The sequence below is a fragment of the Pan troglodytes genome, chromosome 1 (genome assembly GCF_028858775.2).
Source record: "Pan troglodytes isolate AG18354 chromosome 1, NHGRI_mPanTro3-v2.0_pri, whole genome shotgun sequence".
Lineage (NCBI taxonomy): Eukaryota > Metazoa > Chordata > Mammalia > Primates > Hominidae > Pan > Pan troglodytes.
In genome coordinates this window covers 123,181,233-123,196,451 of record NC_072398.2, presented here as the reverse complement: position 1 = coordinate 123,196,451, position 15,219 = coordinate 123,181,233, and the positions used below count along the sequence as shown (strand labels likewise).

The 15,219-nt window shown below is 37.1% G+C and overlaps 1 protein-coding gene across 1 annotated transcript in view; it reads right to left on the bottom strand.

Moving 5' to 3' along the window:
* Window positions 1-349: 349 nt before the first annotated feature.
* The window catches only part of SLC25A24 (solute carrier family 25 member 24), a 64,122-nt gene continuing 49,252 nt past the window's right edge, over window positions 350-15,219 (bottom strand). Inside the window, exons 7-10 of the mRNA XM_514375.8 lie at window positions 13,832-13,939; window positions 9,098-9,265; window positions 4,592-4,742; window positions 350-2,367 (exon numbers count right to left, since the gene is read on the bottom strand). Coding sequence (XP_514375.5) covers window positions 2,183-2,367; window positions 4,592-4,742; window positions 9,098-9,265; window positions 13,832-13,939 — 612 coding nt within the window. The 3' untranslated portion in view covers window positions 350-2,182. The remainder of the gene's footprint in view (window positions 2,368-4,591; window positions 4,743-9,097; window positions 9,266-13,831; window positions 13,940-15,219) is intronic.

The window sequence follows — 15,219 nt, the reverse complement described above, 5'->3', positions numbered from 1 at the left end:
AGCCCGGCCAATCCTGAGGCTCTGGATTGTGAGGCTCTGAGCCTTGGTACTATGAACCCCAGGGCTCTAACTCTAATGGGTAAATGTAGAATTTTGAGATCACAAAAAATATCATCTTGTGTCAAAATGCATCATACAGACAATATCTACAAAGGCTGCTCAGGAAAGGCCAAAATGTTTGGAAAGACTACATGGAGCCAGCTGTAAAAAGCATGATTCAAACTGGTGCCAAACATCTAAGCTAGCTAAGCTGTAGGATACAATTTTTGCTTTATTTATAATTTTTTTTTCTATTAGGAAACTGAGACTTAAGAATTTTCTCTAAAAAAAATAAAAACTGGAAAACAAGTAATTTTAGAAACAAATATATATTTTTGATAGAAACTGTAAGTAAATATTCAGTACTACCAGAAATATACTATCTTCAACTCTCGGCTTTTTTCCAAAAGATACAGAATCATTTTTTGGAAAAGATACAAGATGTACAGACAAATCACATTCATACCTTACAATTTAAATTCATAATGAACAATGAATATTTTCATATTTTCCAGAAGTTTGAAATTTCAAAGTTGTTAGCAAAATTATTCATTTCCATAATTTTTACGAGTAAAAATAGAAAGAGCTGATCATGTACCTTAATATTGTCACTTTGTATATTACTCAAAAGTACAAATAACCCTAAAAGTAGAATCCCAGGCTTATCATATTATAAAAATACTGAGACATTTATCAAACATAACTAATATAAATGAAACTACATTTTTAAAAATGTTTCACAAACACCAGTCCATCTTTCTCTTTGGTTCAGAAAATAAAAGAGGTAGGTTCAAATAAAGAAAATGCCTATTACATCATTAGATTTTCATTAAAATGCTGGCAATTTATAACAGAAATTATTACAAGTGAAATGAGTTTAAGAACTAAATTAAAAACTGATAATAACTTCAACTAGTAAATATTTTTCTAAGTTCTAATCACACAAATAAGAAAAGATAGTTGACTATAAAAATGGCTTTAGTAAAATAAAAAAATGCTCTCATTATTATAAATTAAGTCTCCTATATCCTAACATGTTCCTAAAACTTGGGGCAAGAGAGAATATGAATGTATATGTTTACAAATTGGGCCTTTCATTTAAATATAGGTATCTAATGTATAAGAGTAATACATACTACTATTAATATGTATCTCTCACCTTTGTGCTGCCCATATTGAAAACAGCAAGTTCAAAGATATTCAACAGTGAGGGAGAAATAAGCACATCATTTGCCCATGATCAATCCACTTCATGCAATTAAAAAAGAAATTTCAGGTTACTAAGAATGGTCCCAAGAAGTCTTCCTGACTAAAACGGAATCTGATTCAAAAGGTAGGAAACAAAGGACAAAGGAAAACAAAGATGCTCTTCAGAAGCTGATACAAGTCAAAGGATTTCATTTCCTGCTGCTTTTCAAAGCAATGGCAGGATAAACGGAATCTTTCAAATAAGTTGCCTTGTGTTGATAATTTAACAGTAATATACTGAAAATTAGTGTATAACTCCAGGAACCAAATAATGGTACAGTGGTAAAATGGAAAAGTGCCCACTGAAATAAATATAATTTCATCACTTCCCTTCAGAAATTCCACCACTGTGTTCATTCCTATTCCGCTGAAAGAAAAATAAGGACATAAACCCTACACTTATTTGGATGCTTTTGCTGTAAGGTATATTTTAAATGTAATGATTTTCTATTAATGGTTCTACAAGGAAATTTAAAGAAATCTATAAAGACATTCAAAATATATGAAACAAGACATTTAAATATAAAGGAACTGGCATAAACGTAAACCACCCGAAATAAAGATTAACGATTTATAACTCTAACACACAAAACAAATTTTGTTCAAGCCAGTACATTTTCAGATTTCGGATTCAGGGCAGAGATTTGCAGGATTATTAAGAAAAGATAAAGTATAATTGTGTGGCCTTTTCAAAACACATTAAAACTATGATTTTGAACATTTCTGTGTACATATAATTGAACCCAAAAGTTTGAAGTGACCATTGTTATCATCTTCCCTTTTGTGAAAAAAATGCAGCTTCTTTTGCCATAGACTTGTTTCAATTCGAGGAGAAAAAGTCACTCCAGGGATTGTTGAAAGTTTCAATTATCAGGCTGAAGCAAAAAATGCAACATCATTTCTGGGTTACTCCTAAAGTTTGCTTCATATTTTCATAAACCACATAACTGATGCCTACAGCAGGGAGCACCTTCATGAAGTTTGGGGTGATGCCTCTGTAAAGTCCTGGTATTCCTTCTTTGGAAATAATTCGTCGAAAGAGGCCAACCATATTCAGCTGTGGGGAACCTTCTAACATGGCTAAAAAATAAAAAAAGAGGGTAATTTAATATTCAAGTATGTTTCATTATTATGACAACAAACAATTATGACTCAGAATGATATTCTAAAATACAGTAAAAGGACAACATTTATTCCAAGAAGCCCAAGACAATATCCCTTTTATGATCCTCTTTGTATAGCACCTAACAGTGAGTGTCCTAACTATAGTAATGATGGTAATAATAGTTATTTATTAATTACTATGTTCTAAATACTGGGTTAATTACCTTCCATACCAATCTTGCAAGGTAAATATTATATCAATTTTGTAAGTGAGCAATTGGAGGCTTAGAAAGATAGAGAAATTTGTCCTAAAAAATCTAAGTAGAAAATGTTAGGGCTGAGATCCAATGGTCTGACTCCAAAGCTGGTACACTTTCCACCACCCCACAGTGCTGCTGCTGCCTCCTTCTTACTAGACAAGCGCTGAAGAGAGAACAGTTAAATCTCAGGAAGTAAGGGGAGTATGGAAGAAGCTCTGGGAAGCTTGGGAAAAAGCACAAAGACCTGGGCCTTGGAAATGACCTCAACAAGCAAGAAGAGACAGCGAAATCCAGTGTTGCTGGCACAACCAAGACAACGGGAGGAGTACCATGTGCTATGGAGATGCAGCCAATTGTTGTATGTGGTTATTACACAGAGAGTGAACAAAGTGGGGCTAGATTATTAAAGGCTTTGAAATTCCCAATAACAACTTTGGAACTGACACCGAAAGGCTGCAAAGATGTCTGAACAGATGTAAAATGATCAGACTTTTAGGTCAGAAATGACAATCTATCAGCCATAGACAATCTATCAGCCATATCAGTCATGCAAAGTTCTGGATCAGAGCTGGCAGACAGGAGGGTTGGAATCAGACTGCATGTGTCTGAATTTCAGTCCCACTATTTACCACAGGTATAATCTTGTGGGAGTCACTTAAATTCTCTCTGCCCCAGTTGCTCATCTGAAAAATGGGGATAATGTTAGTATTCCCATCCCCAAGATGGTTATGATGGTGAAATGAGAGAATACACAAGAAACATGTAGTTCACTACTTTGTGTTTTTCTCTACAGCCATGACTGTCTCTCAGCTCCTCAAATACACCATGTTGGTGCCTGCCTCAGTGCCTTCACACATGCTTTCCCTCAGCTGGAATGTTTTCTGTTCCCACTCCACTGGCCTGTGCCCAGCTAACTCCCACTCATCTTTCCAGTCTCAGCTTCACTGACAGCATTCTGCAGCGCCCAAGTTAGGTTATAGCTCCTTGCTCTGTGCTCCCCTAACAAAAGAGGAGTTGGTTTAACCAGGTTGTTTACTTGCTGGACATAACGTTAGTCTTCTCTACTCTACACTGGCGGGGCCACATCTGACTTGTTGACTGCTCTACCCCTAGCATCTGGCAGTGTCTAGAATGGGACAATGGCTCAGGGAGTATTTGCCAATTAGTGACTGACTGCTTGGCTGGGCTTGCTGTGGCTGGCACTTGGAAGGGAGGTTGGGAATAGAGCTGTAGATGCCCAAGGTGTACTACTTAAGAAAACAATGGATAAGACTGACCAGGGAAAGCATCAAAGAGAAAAGAAAGGCATTTGAATGCATACTTTAATAGAGTGGGGATAGCAATAAAAGCCAGCAAATGGTAAAAGTTATCAATGGGCTGGCAGAACAACCAGGATGGTACAGTGTAATCAAAGCCAACAATGGAGACAGTGTCACAGTGAGGAGGAATCACAGCTCAAAACTTGTAGGGTCTACGCAACACTAAAAAATGATTCCAACCACCATTTACCAAAAATTTAACAAACCCAAGATGCTTTATTTATATTGTTGGTAATTCTTACAACACTGTACAATTTTCATTCCCATTAAAAACCCCAAGAAGTCTGAGGCAAGGATCTGAACCCAAATCCATCAGATACTAAAGCTTATAATCTTAAAACGTGCATGTAACACAGTCAAAAAAATAGTACTCTGTTTATGTATAAGGCATATGTATGCATACAGTACATATGCAATGCTTCTGTCACATTAAAATTTCATGACGAGGGAGCATTTAGAAAAAGAATTTCTGAAAAGATTCCTTAAGGAGGCAATAATGAAAAAAAGGTTGAGAAATACTGTCTTAAAACTACAGTCTGCATCTTAGTAGAACTTGGAGTTCTAAAAGCACATTACTGGTGCAGCACTTTTATCGGTGTGGTTCTGTAATCAAAAATTCACCTTGAGCCTGCATGCGAGTTCTCACCAAAGCCAATGGGTAGCTGGCCAGCTGACCACAGGTGCTGGATAAGGCACCGCATCCCAGCAACACCATGACTCCAGGGTTTACAGAATCTTTTGCAAAATTATCCAGCCAATAGGACTTCAAGAGCTGCCAGAGAAATAAAGAAGAAAATAATTAACGAACTCTACAACTTCAACGTAAACATTTTCACAGCTATTCTCAACCTCATGAGAAGCCCCATTTCTGCAGGATGAGGCCACGCATTTGCAGAAGCAGCAGGCACTGCAGGAGGCAGTGACTCTGTGGAGAGGTGGGAGGCCACTGGGGATGCAGAACACATGAGGTTTGCACCGGTTACTGACATTCTTCTAAACAAACGTGAACTGCGTACCAAACGCTGCAGGATCTAAAGAACACCTCTTATGGTGAGTATTAATAAAATAATATAATTCTACTACTTGTATCCCATTTTACACGTTACATATATTTCATTTGAGCCTTACAAAAACTCTTACATAAATCTATTATTCTTATTTTAGAAATGAGAAAAATTCATCTCAGCGGAGTTTTTGTTTGTTTTTTTGAGATGGAGTCTCGCTCTTGTCACCCAGGCTGCAGTGCAGTGGCCCAATCTCGGCTCACTGCAACCTCTGCCTCCCAGGTTCAAGCGATTCTTCTGCCTCAGCCTCCTGAGTAGCTTGGATTACAGGCACCCACCACCACGCCCAGCTAATCTTTGTACTGTTAGTAGAGACAGGGTTTCACCATGCTGGCCAGGCTGATCTCAAACTCCTGACCTCAGGTGATCCGCCCGCCTCGGCCTCCCAAAGTGCTGAGATTATAGGCATGAGCCACCACACCAGGCCCAGAGTTTTTTAAGAAGGACTCAGAACCAGGCATGCTAATCAAAAGGCCATACTTTATCCCCTATTACTCTCGGTCCCTGTATTTCATTAGAAGGCAATAATTAGGAGAAACTATATAAAATATATATGATAATCAACTTTTTAAACATAAGATACTTTAAGTATAAAATACATGTTACTATGTTATATAACTAGATTAATTTTTTAATTTTTTAATCCTGTAAGGCTAAAAATTTTACATCTTATGGGATTAAAAAATCATCTCAATGGATTAAAAAATCCATTGAGTGCATTTCTCAATGGAAATCTTGCAGGTTAGAAGGAAATGGAATGTTACATTCTATGTTTTGAAACTTAAAAAAACTGCCAAACAAAAATACCATATGGGCAAAACTGCCCTTCAAAAAAGGAGAAATTAAGACTGTCCCTGACAAACAAAAGCTGATACAGCTTATCACCACTAGACTGGCCCTACAAGAAAGGCTAAAAGGAGAAACAAAAGGATGATAAATAGCAACACAAAACCACAAAACATGAAACCCTATAGTAAAGGTCAATATTTAGAATATTATAAAATCCTATAGTATTGTAATGAAGGTATATAAATAACTTTGAAATCTAAATTTCAAAAACAAAATTTAAACAGAATTTAAAGAAGAAAAGCATAAAAAGTAACTATAAATTTATGTTAAGGATATACAATATCAAAAGACATAAAGTTGGTGGGGAGGAGGTGAAAGATGTATAGAAATAGAGTTTTATATACCACTGAAGTTAAGTTGTAAACAGCTTAAAGTAAGTTGCTATAACTTTAGTATGTTTTATGTAGTTGCAATGGTAACCACAAAAATAGCATCTATAGAATGCAAACAAAGGGAAATGAGAAAGGAATCAAAACATGTCACTACAAAAAAAAATTAACAAAACACAAAAGAAGCCAGGAAGAGAGGAAGGGAAAGACAGAAAAGCCACAGGACAAAGATAAAAAGGCAGCTAGCCAAATGACAACAGTAAGTCCTTCCCTATCAGTAATTGCTTTAAGTGTAAATGGATTAAATCCCCCAATTAAAAGATATAAATTGCTGAGTGAATAACACATACAGAATCAACTATACCTTATCTATGAGACTCACTTTAGATCTAAGGACACACATAAGCTGAAAGTGAAAGGATGGAAAAACATATTCCATAAAAACGGGAACCCAAAGAGAGCAGGGGTGGCCATAATTACATCAGACAAAATAGACTTTAAGACAAACTGTCACAAGAGACAAAGAGGGACATTACATAATGATAAATGGGTCACTTTACCAGGAAGAAATAATAATTATAACTATATATGGACCTAATATTAAGCTCCTAAATATATGAAGCAAACACTTATAGAACTGAAGGGAGGAATAAACAGCAACACAGCAATAGTAGTAGACTTCACCACCCCACTTAATGGTGTTGGGGAGGACATGGAGAAATTGGAATCTTGGTGTACATTGATAGAAATGTTAAAAAACAAAAAGGTCTACTTACTATGGAAAATGACATGGAGGTTCCTCAAAAACTTAAAAATAGAATTACCATTTGACCCAGAAATTCCACTTCTGAGTATATGTCAAAAAGAACTGAAAACAGTATCTTGAAGAGATATTTGCACAACCATGTTCACTGCAGCACTATTCACAATAGCCAAGATGTAGAAACAACCCAAATGTCCATCAACAGATGAATAAAGAGAATGTGATATACATACCCAACAAAATATTATTCAGGCTTAAAAACAAAAAAGTCCTGTCATATGCTATCATATGGATGAATCTTGAGGAAACTATGTTACATGAAATAAGCCAGTCACGGAAAGAGAAATACCACATGATTTCACTTATACAAGGTATTTAATGTAGTCAAACTCATAAAACGAGAAAGCAGGTTACACAGCGCTGGGGTGAAGGGGAAATTGGGAACTGTTGTTTAATGAGTATAGAGTTTAAGTTCTGAGAAGTGAAAAAGTTCTAGAGACCTGTTGCACAACAAACCACAAACAGTTAACACTTAGTGTACTATATATTTAAAAATGGTTAAAATCGTAAACTTTATGTTATGTGTTTTTAATCACAATTTTTTAAAAAACTCAGCACAAGAAGTAAAGTCCTAAACCATGATACCACCTCACACCTAAGAGGATGGCTATAATAAAAATAAGCTTTTTTAAAGTGGAAATTAAGTGTTAGTAAGGACGTGGAAAAACTGGAACCTTTGTATGTTGCTGGTGAGAATGTAAACGGTGCAGCCACTATGGAAAACAGTCTGAGAGTTCCTAAAAGCTAAACACAGAATGACCATATGGCTCAGCAATTCCATTCCGAGATATATACCCAAAGGAATTGAAGGCATAGACTCGAACAGATACGCAGATGCCAATTTCACTGCAGCATTATTCACAATATTGAAAAAGTAGAAATAATCCAAACGCTCTTCAACAGATGAAGGACTAAACAAAATGTGGTATATACACATAACGGAATATTACTCAGCCATGAAAAGAAATGAAGTTCTGATACATGCTACAACATGAACAAACCTTAGAGACATTATGCTAAGAGTAATAAATCAGACACAAAAAGAAAAATACTGTATGATTCTACTTATAAGATATCTTGAATGGGTAAATTCCTAGACATAGAAAGCAGATTAGAGGTTACCAAGGGTCTGAGTTACGGAGGGTAGGAAGTTATTGCTTAAAGGTTAAGGTGTTTCTGTTTGGAGTGAGGAAAAGGATTTGGAAATAGTGTTGATGGTTGCACAATATTGTGAATGTAATTAATGCCACTGAATTGTACACTTAAAATTAGTAAAATGGCAATTTTTATATTTTATAATAATTTTTAAAAATTATGTAAGAAGCCAAAAACCATTTGCTTGTACACTTCAAATGAGTGAAATGTAAGGAATATGAACTAAATCTCAATAAAGCTCTTTAAAAAAAAAAGTCGACTCTTCTTTTCATTACACATTCCACTCTTCCTCTACGCTGTAGCTTAGGTCCCATCCTAACATGCACCCTGGCTCATGTCTATCGCAGCACAGATAACCACGCTGAGTTTTAGTCGTTTGTCTCCCCCACCAGACCTTCAGTTTCTTCAAGGCACACATTGAGTCCTTTGAATCCCCAGATCCAGTGTCTAACCTAGTGGTTTGTATAGTGTGTGCTCAATAATTGTTTGTGAGATTCAAAAATTATTAAATGATTTAGATTGCAGGGTTGATCCAAGATTTGTATTCTTCCGTACAAGGAATGAAACTGTATTACTCATGTTAGTCACATTAGTCACTTGGCTTAATGTCAGATTTTTGCAAATCCAAAACAAAGGAAAAAATCTCTAGAAACACCTTTTAAGGTGAACAACTATACCTAACTTTGAGTCTACTCTTCATTAACAAAAGCAATTCCCAAGAAAATCTAATACAAAAGTGACCCCATGCATATTCACACTCAAGTTACTTGAAAGTTCAAATAACACATGCTTGAATTTACTTCTGGTCACACACTGTTTTCTGGTATATATCTACTTCTTCATATAAAGTCCAATTCTAACAAGATCTAACTGCATTTTCCAATTCAAAAGATGTCTATAAACTCACCTCATACACAGCAAGATCTATGCCTGCATAAGGTATGATACCTAATAAATTGGGAACATAGCCTTTGTAAAAAGCTCCCAAGCCTTCATGTTTCAAAATCTTCTTGGCACAATCATATATTCCAGAGTACTGCCCAGTTTTGCCTACAGCCAGCCTGGTTTTCATAACCTGGATATAAAAAAAAACAAAATATGATTGTTCATATTAACTCTATCATCATGGAATTCAAATGAAGTAATTTTACATGGAACAAATACCTAGCACATATTGTCATTCAAAAGACTGTACGATTTGTTGATACATTCTCTTTCATGTATTACCTCTACTGGGGGGCTAAGACCAAAGCCAGAGAGACCCGTTTACTGCAAGGAGGATCTGATGAAGGAAGTGACCAAGGAAATGGAAGCAAGATAATCTATTGATGTCTTAACAAAACTGACTGGTGACCACCTGCATCTGGAAGGTGAGGGAAATGGTAGTATAAAGGATAACCCCAGTACTTCTAGCTTGGAACACAGGATGGGGCAGTGGGGAGTTGGGAAGGTGATACTATTAACTGATATGGAGGATATGAGAGGAAAAATAGGTATTAAGATTTTTTTGAGAGGTGTGTGGAGTAATATAAACAATCATATTAAGATGCTTTTAAAAAGCTGTATTAGCATGCATACCACATATCGGTGAAAATTGTATTTATCTTGCTTAAGTCATCAGTTACTAAAAACCCCTCTGCTATATCAATAAATTCCACATCTACAATATTATTTTTGCTATAAAGCAGTAGTTGGAAAACTTTTCCTGTAAAGACTAAATAGTAAAATATCTGTCGTTGCAAGCCTAAAATATTAGGTCTCGGTTGTATATTACTTTTCTTTTCTTTTGTTTTTGCCTACTTTTTAAAAATTGTACTTTAAGTTCTGGGATACATGTGCAGAACGTGCAGGTTTGTTACATAGGTATACACGTGCCATGGTGGTTTGCTGCACCCATCAACCTGTCACCTACATTAGGTATTTCTTCTAATGCTATTCCTCCCCTAGCCCCTCATCCCCAAAAAGGCCCCAGTGTGTGATGTTCCCCTCCCTGTGTCCATGTATTCTCATTGTTCAACTCCCACTTATGAGTGAGAACATGTGGTGTTTGGTTTTCTGTTCCTGTGTTAGGTTGCTGAGAATGATGGCTTCCAGCTTCATCCATGTCCCTACAAAGGACATGAACTCATCCTTTTTTATGGCTGCATAGTATTCCATGGTGCATATGTGCCATATTTTGTTTATCTAGTCTATCACTGATGGGCATTTGGGTTGGTTCCAAGTCTTTGCTATTGTGAATAGTGCTGCAATAAATATACGTGTGCATGTGTCTTTATAGTAGAAAAATCTATAATCCTTTGAGTATATAACTAGTAATGGGATTGCTGGGTCAAATGGTATTTCTGGTTCTAGATCCTTGAGGAATTGCCACACTGTCTTCCACAATGCTTGAACTAATTTACACTCCCACCAACAGTGTAAAGGCATTCCTATTTCTCCACATATTTGCCAGCATCTGTTGTTTCCTGACTTTTTAACTAACTGGCGTGAGATGGTATGCCATTGTGGTTTTGATTTGCATTTCTCTAACAACCAGGGATGATGAGCCTTTTCTCACGTTTGTTGGCTGCATAAATGTCTTCTTATGAGAAGTGTCTGTTCATATCCGTCACCCACTTTTTGGTGGGGTTTTTTTTTCTTGTAAATTTGCTTAAGTTCCTTATAGATTCTGGATATTAGCCCTTTGTCAGATGGATAGATTGCAAAATTTTTCTCCCATTCTGTAGGTTGCCGGTTCACTCTGATGATAGTTTCTTTTGCTGTGCAGAAGACCTTTAGTTTAATTAGATCCCATTTGTCAATTTTGGCTTTTGTTGCCATTGCTTTTGTGATTCAGTCATGAAGTCTTTGTCCATGCCTATGTCCTGAATGGTATTGCCTAGGTTTTTTTCTAGGGATTTTATAGTTTTAGGTCTATGTTTAAGACTTTAATCTATCTTGAGTTAATTTTTTTTATAAGGTGTAAGGAAGGGGTCCAGTTTCAGTTTTCTGCATATGGCTAGCCAGTTTTCCCAACACCATACATTAAATAAGGAATCCTTTCCCCATTGCTTGTTTTTGTCAAAGATCAGATGGTTGTAGATGTGTGGTGTTATTTCTGAGGCCTCTGTTCTGTTCCATTGGTCTATATATGTTTGGTACCAGTACCATGCTGTTTTGGTTACTGTAGCCTTGTAGTATGTTTGAAGTCAGGTAGCGTGATGCCTCCAGCTTCGTTCTTTTTGCTTAGGATTGTCTTGGCTATACAGGCTCTTTTTTAGTTTCATATGAAATTTAAGGTAGTTTTTTCTATTTCTGTGAAGAAATTCAATGTTAGCTTGATGGGGATATCACTGAATCTATAAATTACTTTGGGCAGTATGGCCACTGATTCTTCCTATGATATATTGATTCTTCCCTTCCATGAGCATGAAATGTTTTTCCATTTGTTTGTGTCCTCTCTTATTTCCTTGAGGAGTGGTTTGTAGTTCTCCTTGAACAGGTCCTTCACATCCCTTGTAAGTTGTATTCCGAGGTATTTTATTCTCTTTGTAGCAATTGTGGATGGGAGTTCACTCGTGATTTGGCTCTCTGTTTGTGTATTATTGGTTAATAGGAATGCTAGTGATTTTTGCACATTGATTTTGTACCCTGAGACTTTGCTTTAAGTTGCTTATCAGCTTAAGGAGATTTGGGGCTGAGACAAGGAGGTTTTCTAAATATACAATCATGTCATCTGCAAACAGAGACAATTTGACTTCCTCTTTTCCTATCTGAATACGCTTTATTTCTTTCTCCTGCCTGATTGCCCTGGCCAGAACTTCCAATACTACGTTGAATAGGAGTGCTGACAGAGGACATCCTTATCTTGTGCCAGTTTTCAAAGGGAATGCTTCCAGCTTTTGCCCATTCAGTATGATATTGGCTGTGGGTTTGTCATAAACAGCTCTTATTATTTTGTTATACATTCCATCAATAACTAGTTTAGTGAGAGTTTTTAACATGAAGTGGTGTTGAATTTTATCGAAGGCCTTTTCTGCATCTATTGAGATAATCGTGGTTTTTGTCACTGGTTCTGTTTATTGATGAATTCCGTTATATTGATTTGCATATGTTGAACAGCCTTGCATCCCAGGGATGAAGCCAACTTGATCATGGTGGATAAACTTTTGGATGTCCTGCTGCATTCAGTTTGCCAGTATTTTATTGAGGATTTTCACATTGATGTTTATCAGGGATATTGGCCTGAAATTTTCTATTTTGGTTGTGTCTCTGCCAGGTTTTAGTATCAGAATGATGCTGCCCTCATAAAATGAGTTAGGGAGGAATCTCTCTTTTTCTATTGTTTGAATAATTTCAGAAGGAATGGTATCAGCTCCTCTTTGTACCTCTGGTAGAATTTGGCTATGAATCTGTCTGGTCCTGGGTTTTTTTTGGTTGGTAGGCTATTAATTACTGCCTCAATTCCAGAACATGTTATTGGTCTATACAGGGATTCAGCTTCTTCCTGATTTAGTCTTGGGAGCGTGTATGTGTCCAGGAATTTATCCATTTCTTCTAGATTTTCTAGTTTATTTGCATAGAGGTGTTTATAGTATTCCCTGATGGTAGTTTGTATTTCTGTGGGATTGGTGGTGATATCCCCTTTATCATTTTTTATTGTGTCTATTTGATTCTCCTCTCTTTTCTTCTTTACTATTCTGGCTAGTTGTCTATTTTGTTAAACTTTTCATAAAAACAGCTCCTGGATTCAATGATTTTTGGAAGGGTTTTTCGTGTCTCTATCTCCTTCAGTTCTGCTCTGACCTTAGCTACTTCTTGTCTTCCGCTATCTTTTGAATTTGTTTGCTCTTGCTTCTCTAGTTCTTTTAATTGTGATCTTAGGGTGTCGATTTTAGATCTTTCTCACTTTTTCCTGTGTTGCCCACTTTTTAAAAATGTAAAAGGCATTCTTAGGTCAAGGGCTGTATGACACAGTCCGTAGGTCTGTGTTTTGCCAACCTATGCACTAATGAAAGGATGTCTAATTAGGATAATCACCATATAATCAAATCCTGAGATTCCATTATTAAATTTATGGTACAGAAACTCTTTGGACAGGAATGGCAGCCAGCCTCTAAAGTGGCAGCCAGCCTCTAAAGTGACCCCCAGTGATATTTGTCTCCGGTTATTAACACCATTATACCAGCCCCTCCTACACTCTACCAGGGTTGGTCTGTGTGATCAATGGAATACAGCAGAAGAGGCAAAAGATATCAGCTTTCATCTTAGGCACTCTCTCTCTCTCTCTCTCTCTGTTGGACCACTGACTCTAGGGAAGCCAGCTACTGTGTTTTGAGGATACTCAGGCAGCCTACAGAAAGGCTCACGTGATAAGGAACTGATGTTTCCAGCTAATAGCCAGTGAGGCCTGGCAGCAACATGAGTGAGCTTGGAATCCGCCTCCAGCTGATTCCAAGCTCTGACTACCATCTTGACTGTGGGCTATGAAAAACCCTGAGCCAGAGGCACCCAGCTAAGCTGCTTCCAGATTCCCGACCCAGAGAAACTGTGCGATGATAAATGCTTGTTTTAAACTGTTAATTTTGGGATAACTTGTTAGAGAGCAATAGACAACCAACACGAACACCATCACACAGTCAGACTTGACAATGGTACTCACCTCCATTGGATATATAAAAGTCTGTGCAGTTGCTCCAGCCATGGAACCAGAAATAAATCTCTCAAATGTTCCTATTTTTTGTCCTTCTTCAGTAAGTAACTTCTTGTACTGTATAAACAAGTTTTAAAATGCACATTACTACCTGCTGTGGACTGAGCTGCACCCCCACCAAATTCATATGTTGAAGCTGTAACCTCCCATGTGATGGTATTAGGAGATGAGGCTTCTGGAGGTAATTAGGGTTATGAGGTCATGAGGATGGAGCCCTCATGACAGGATCAGTGTTGTTATAACAGCAGACACCAGAGAGCCCACTCTCTCTCTCCCCCTTCACATGTGCACCAAGAAAAGACCATGTGAGCACACACCAGCTGTCTACAAGCTGAGAAGAGAACGCTCACTAGAAATCAAACTGGCTTGGCCCTTGATCTTAGGCTTTCCCGCCTCTGAAACTGTTAGAAATAAATTTCCGTTGTTGATTCCACACACACTGTGGTATTTTATGGCAGCCCAAGCCAACTAGACAATCCTAGAATACAAATCAGCTCCTAGAAATCAATAAATTGACAAATGTGATGATGTGTCTCGAAATGTATACACTACATTAACAATACATAGCAGAAGAGCAAGGCCTAAATGCTAATACACGCAGTGACTGGACAGTGGTTTTCAAGTCAGATTTCCACAAAACACAGATGTCTCCCAGATTGGACCAAGTTGCTCCTTTGCTGAAACAGCATAACAGCATTCTTCCCCAGATGTACAGAAAATACAAGGTTAATCAAGTTTTCACAATGTTTGGATATTTTCCCCACAGTTTTTAAAAGATGAGTTTATTTTCACCAGTGCAAATAAAATGAATAAATAGGTGACAAACAAATATTAACAAAACAATGTATAAAAACAGTTTTTGTAGGTAATACATACAATTATACTAACCTATCAAGCCCAGCATCTCCCTGGCTATCAGTACTAAAGTGACCCAACATAGCTAACTGGACCAAGGGTATAAATATGACCCCAATACAGCCAAAATAGTGACTGGCCAGTATATTAATATCATGGGACTGAGAGTCAGGCAGACCTGAGCTGGAACTCCAGAGCCACGTGGCCTCGAGCAAGTTCATGAACAGGTCCACATTGTGGTTTCCTTTTCTGTGATAACAGTACTTACCTCACAGGGTTATGGAAAGGATTACAAAAAAATAATACTTGTAACACGGTTAGTGCAGGTCTGAACACCTAGCAAATGTTCAGTACATGTTATTATTATTATTAATATATGAATACACTATCTTCACACAACTTGCTAAGACATTCTGCCCAAACATAGACCATGGGAATTAGCCAGGCAAGCCAGATTCCTTCTCTCAGAAATGTGAGGGGGT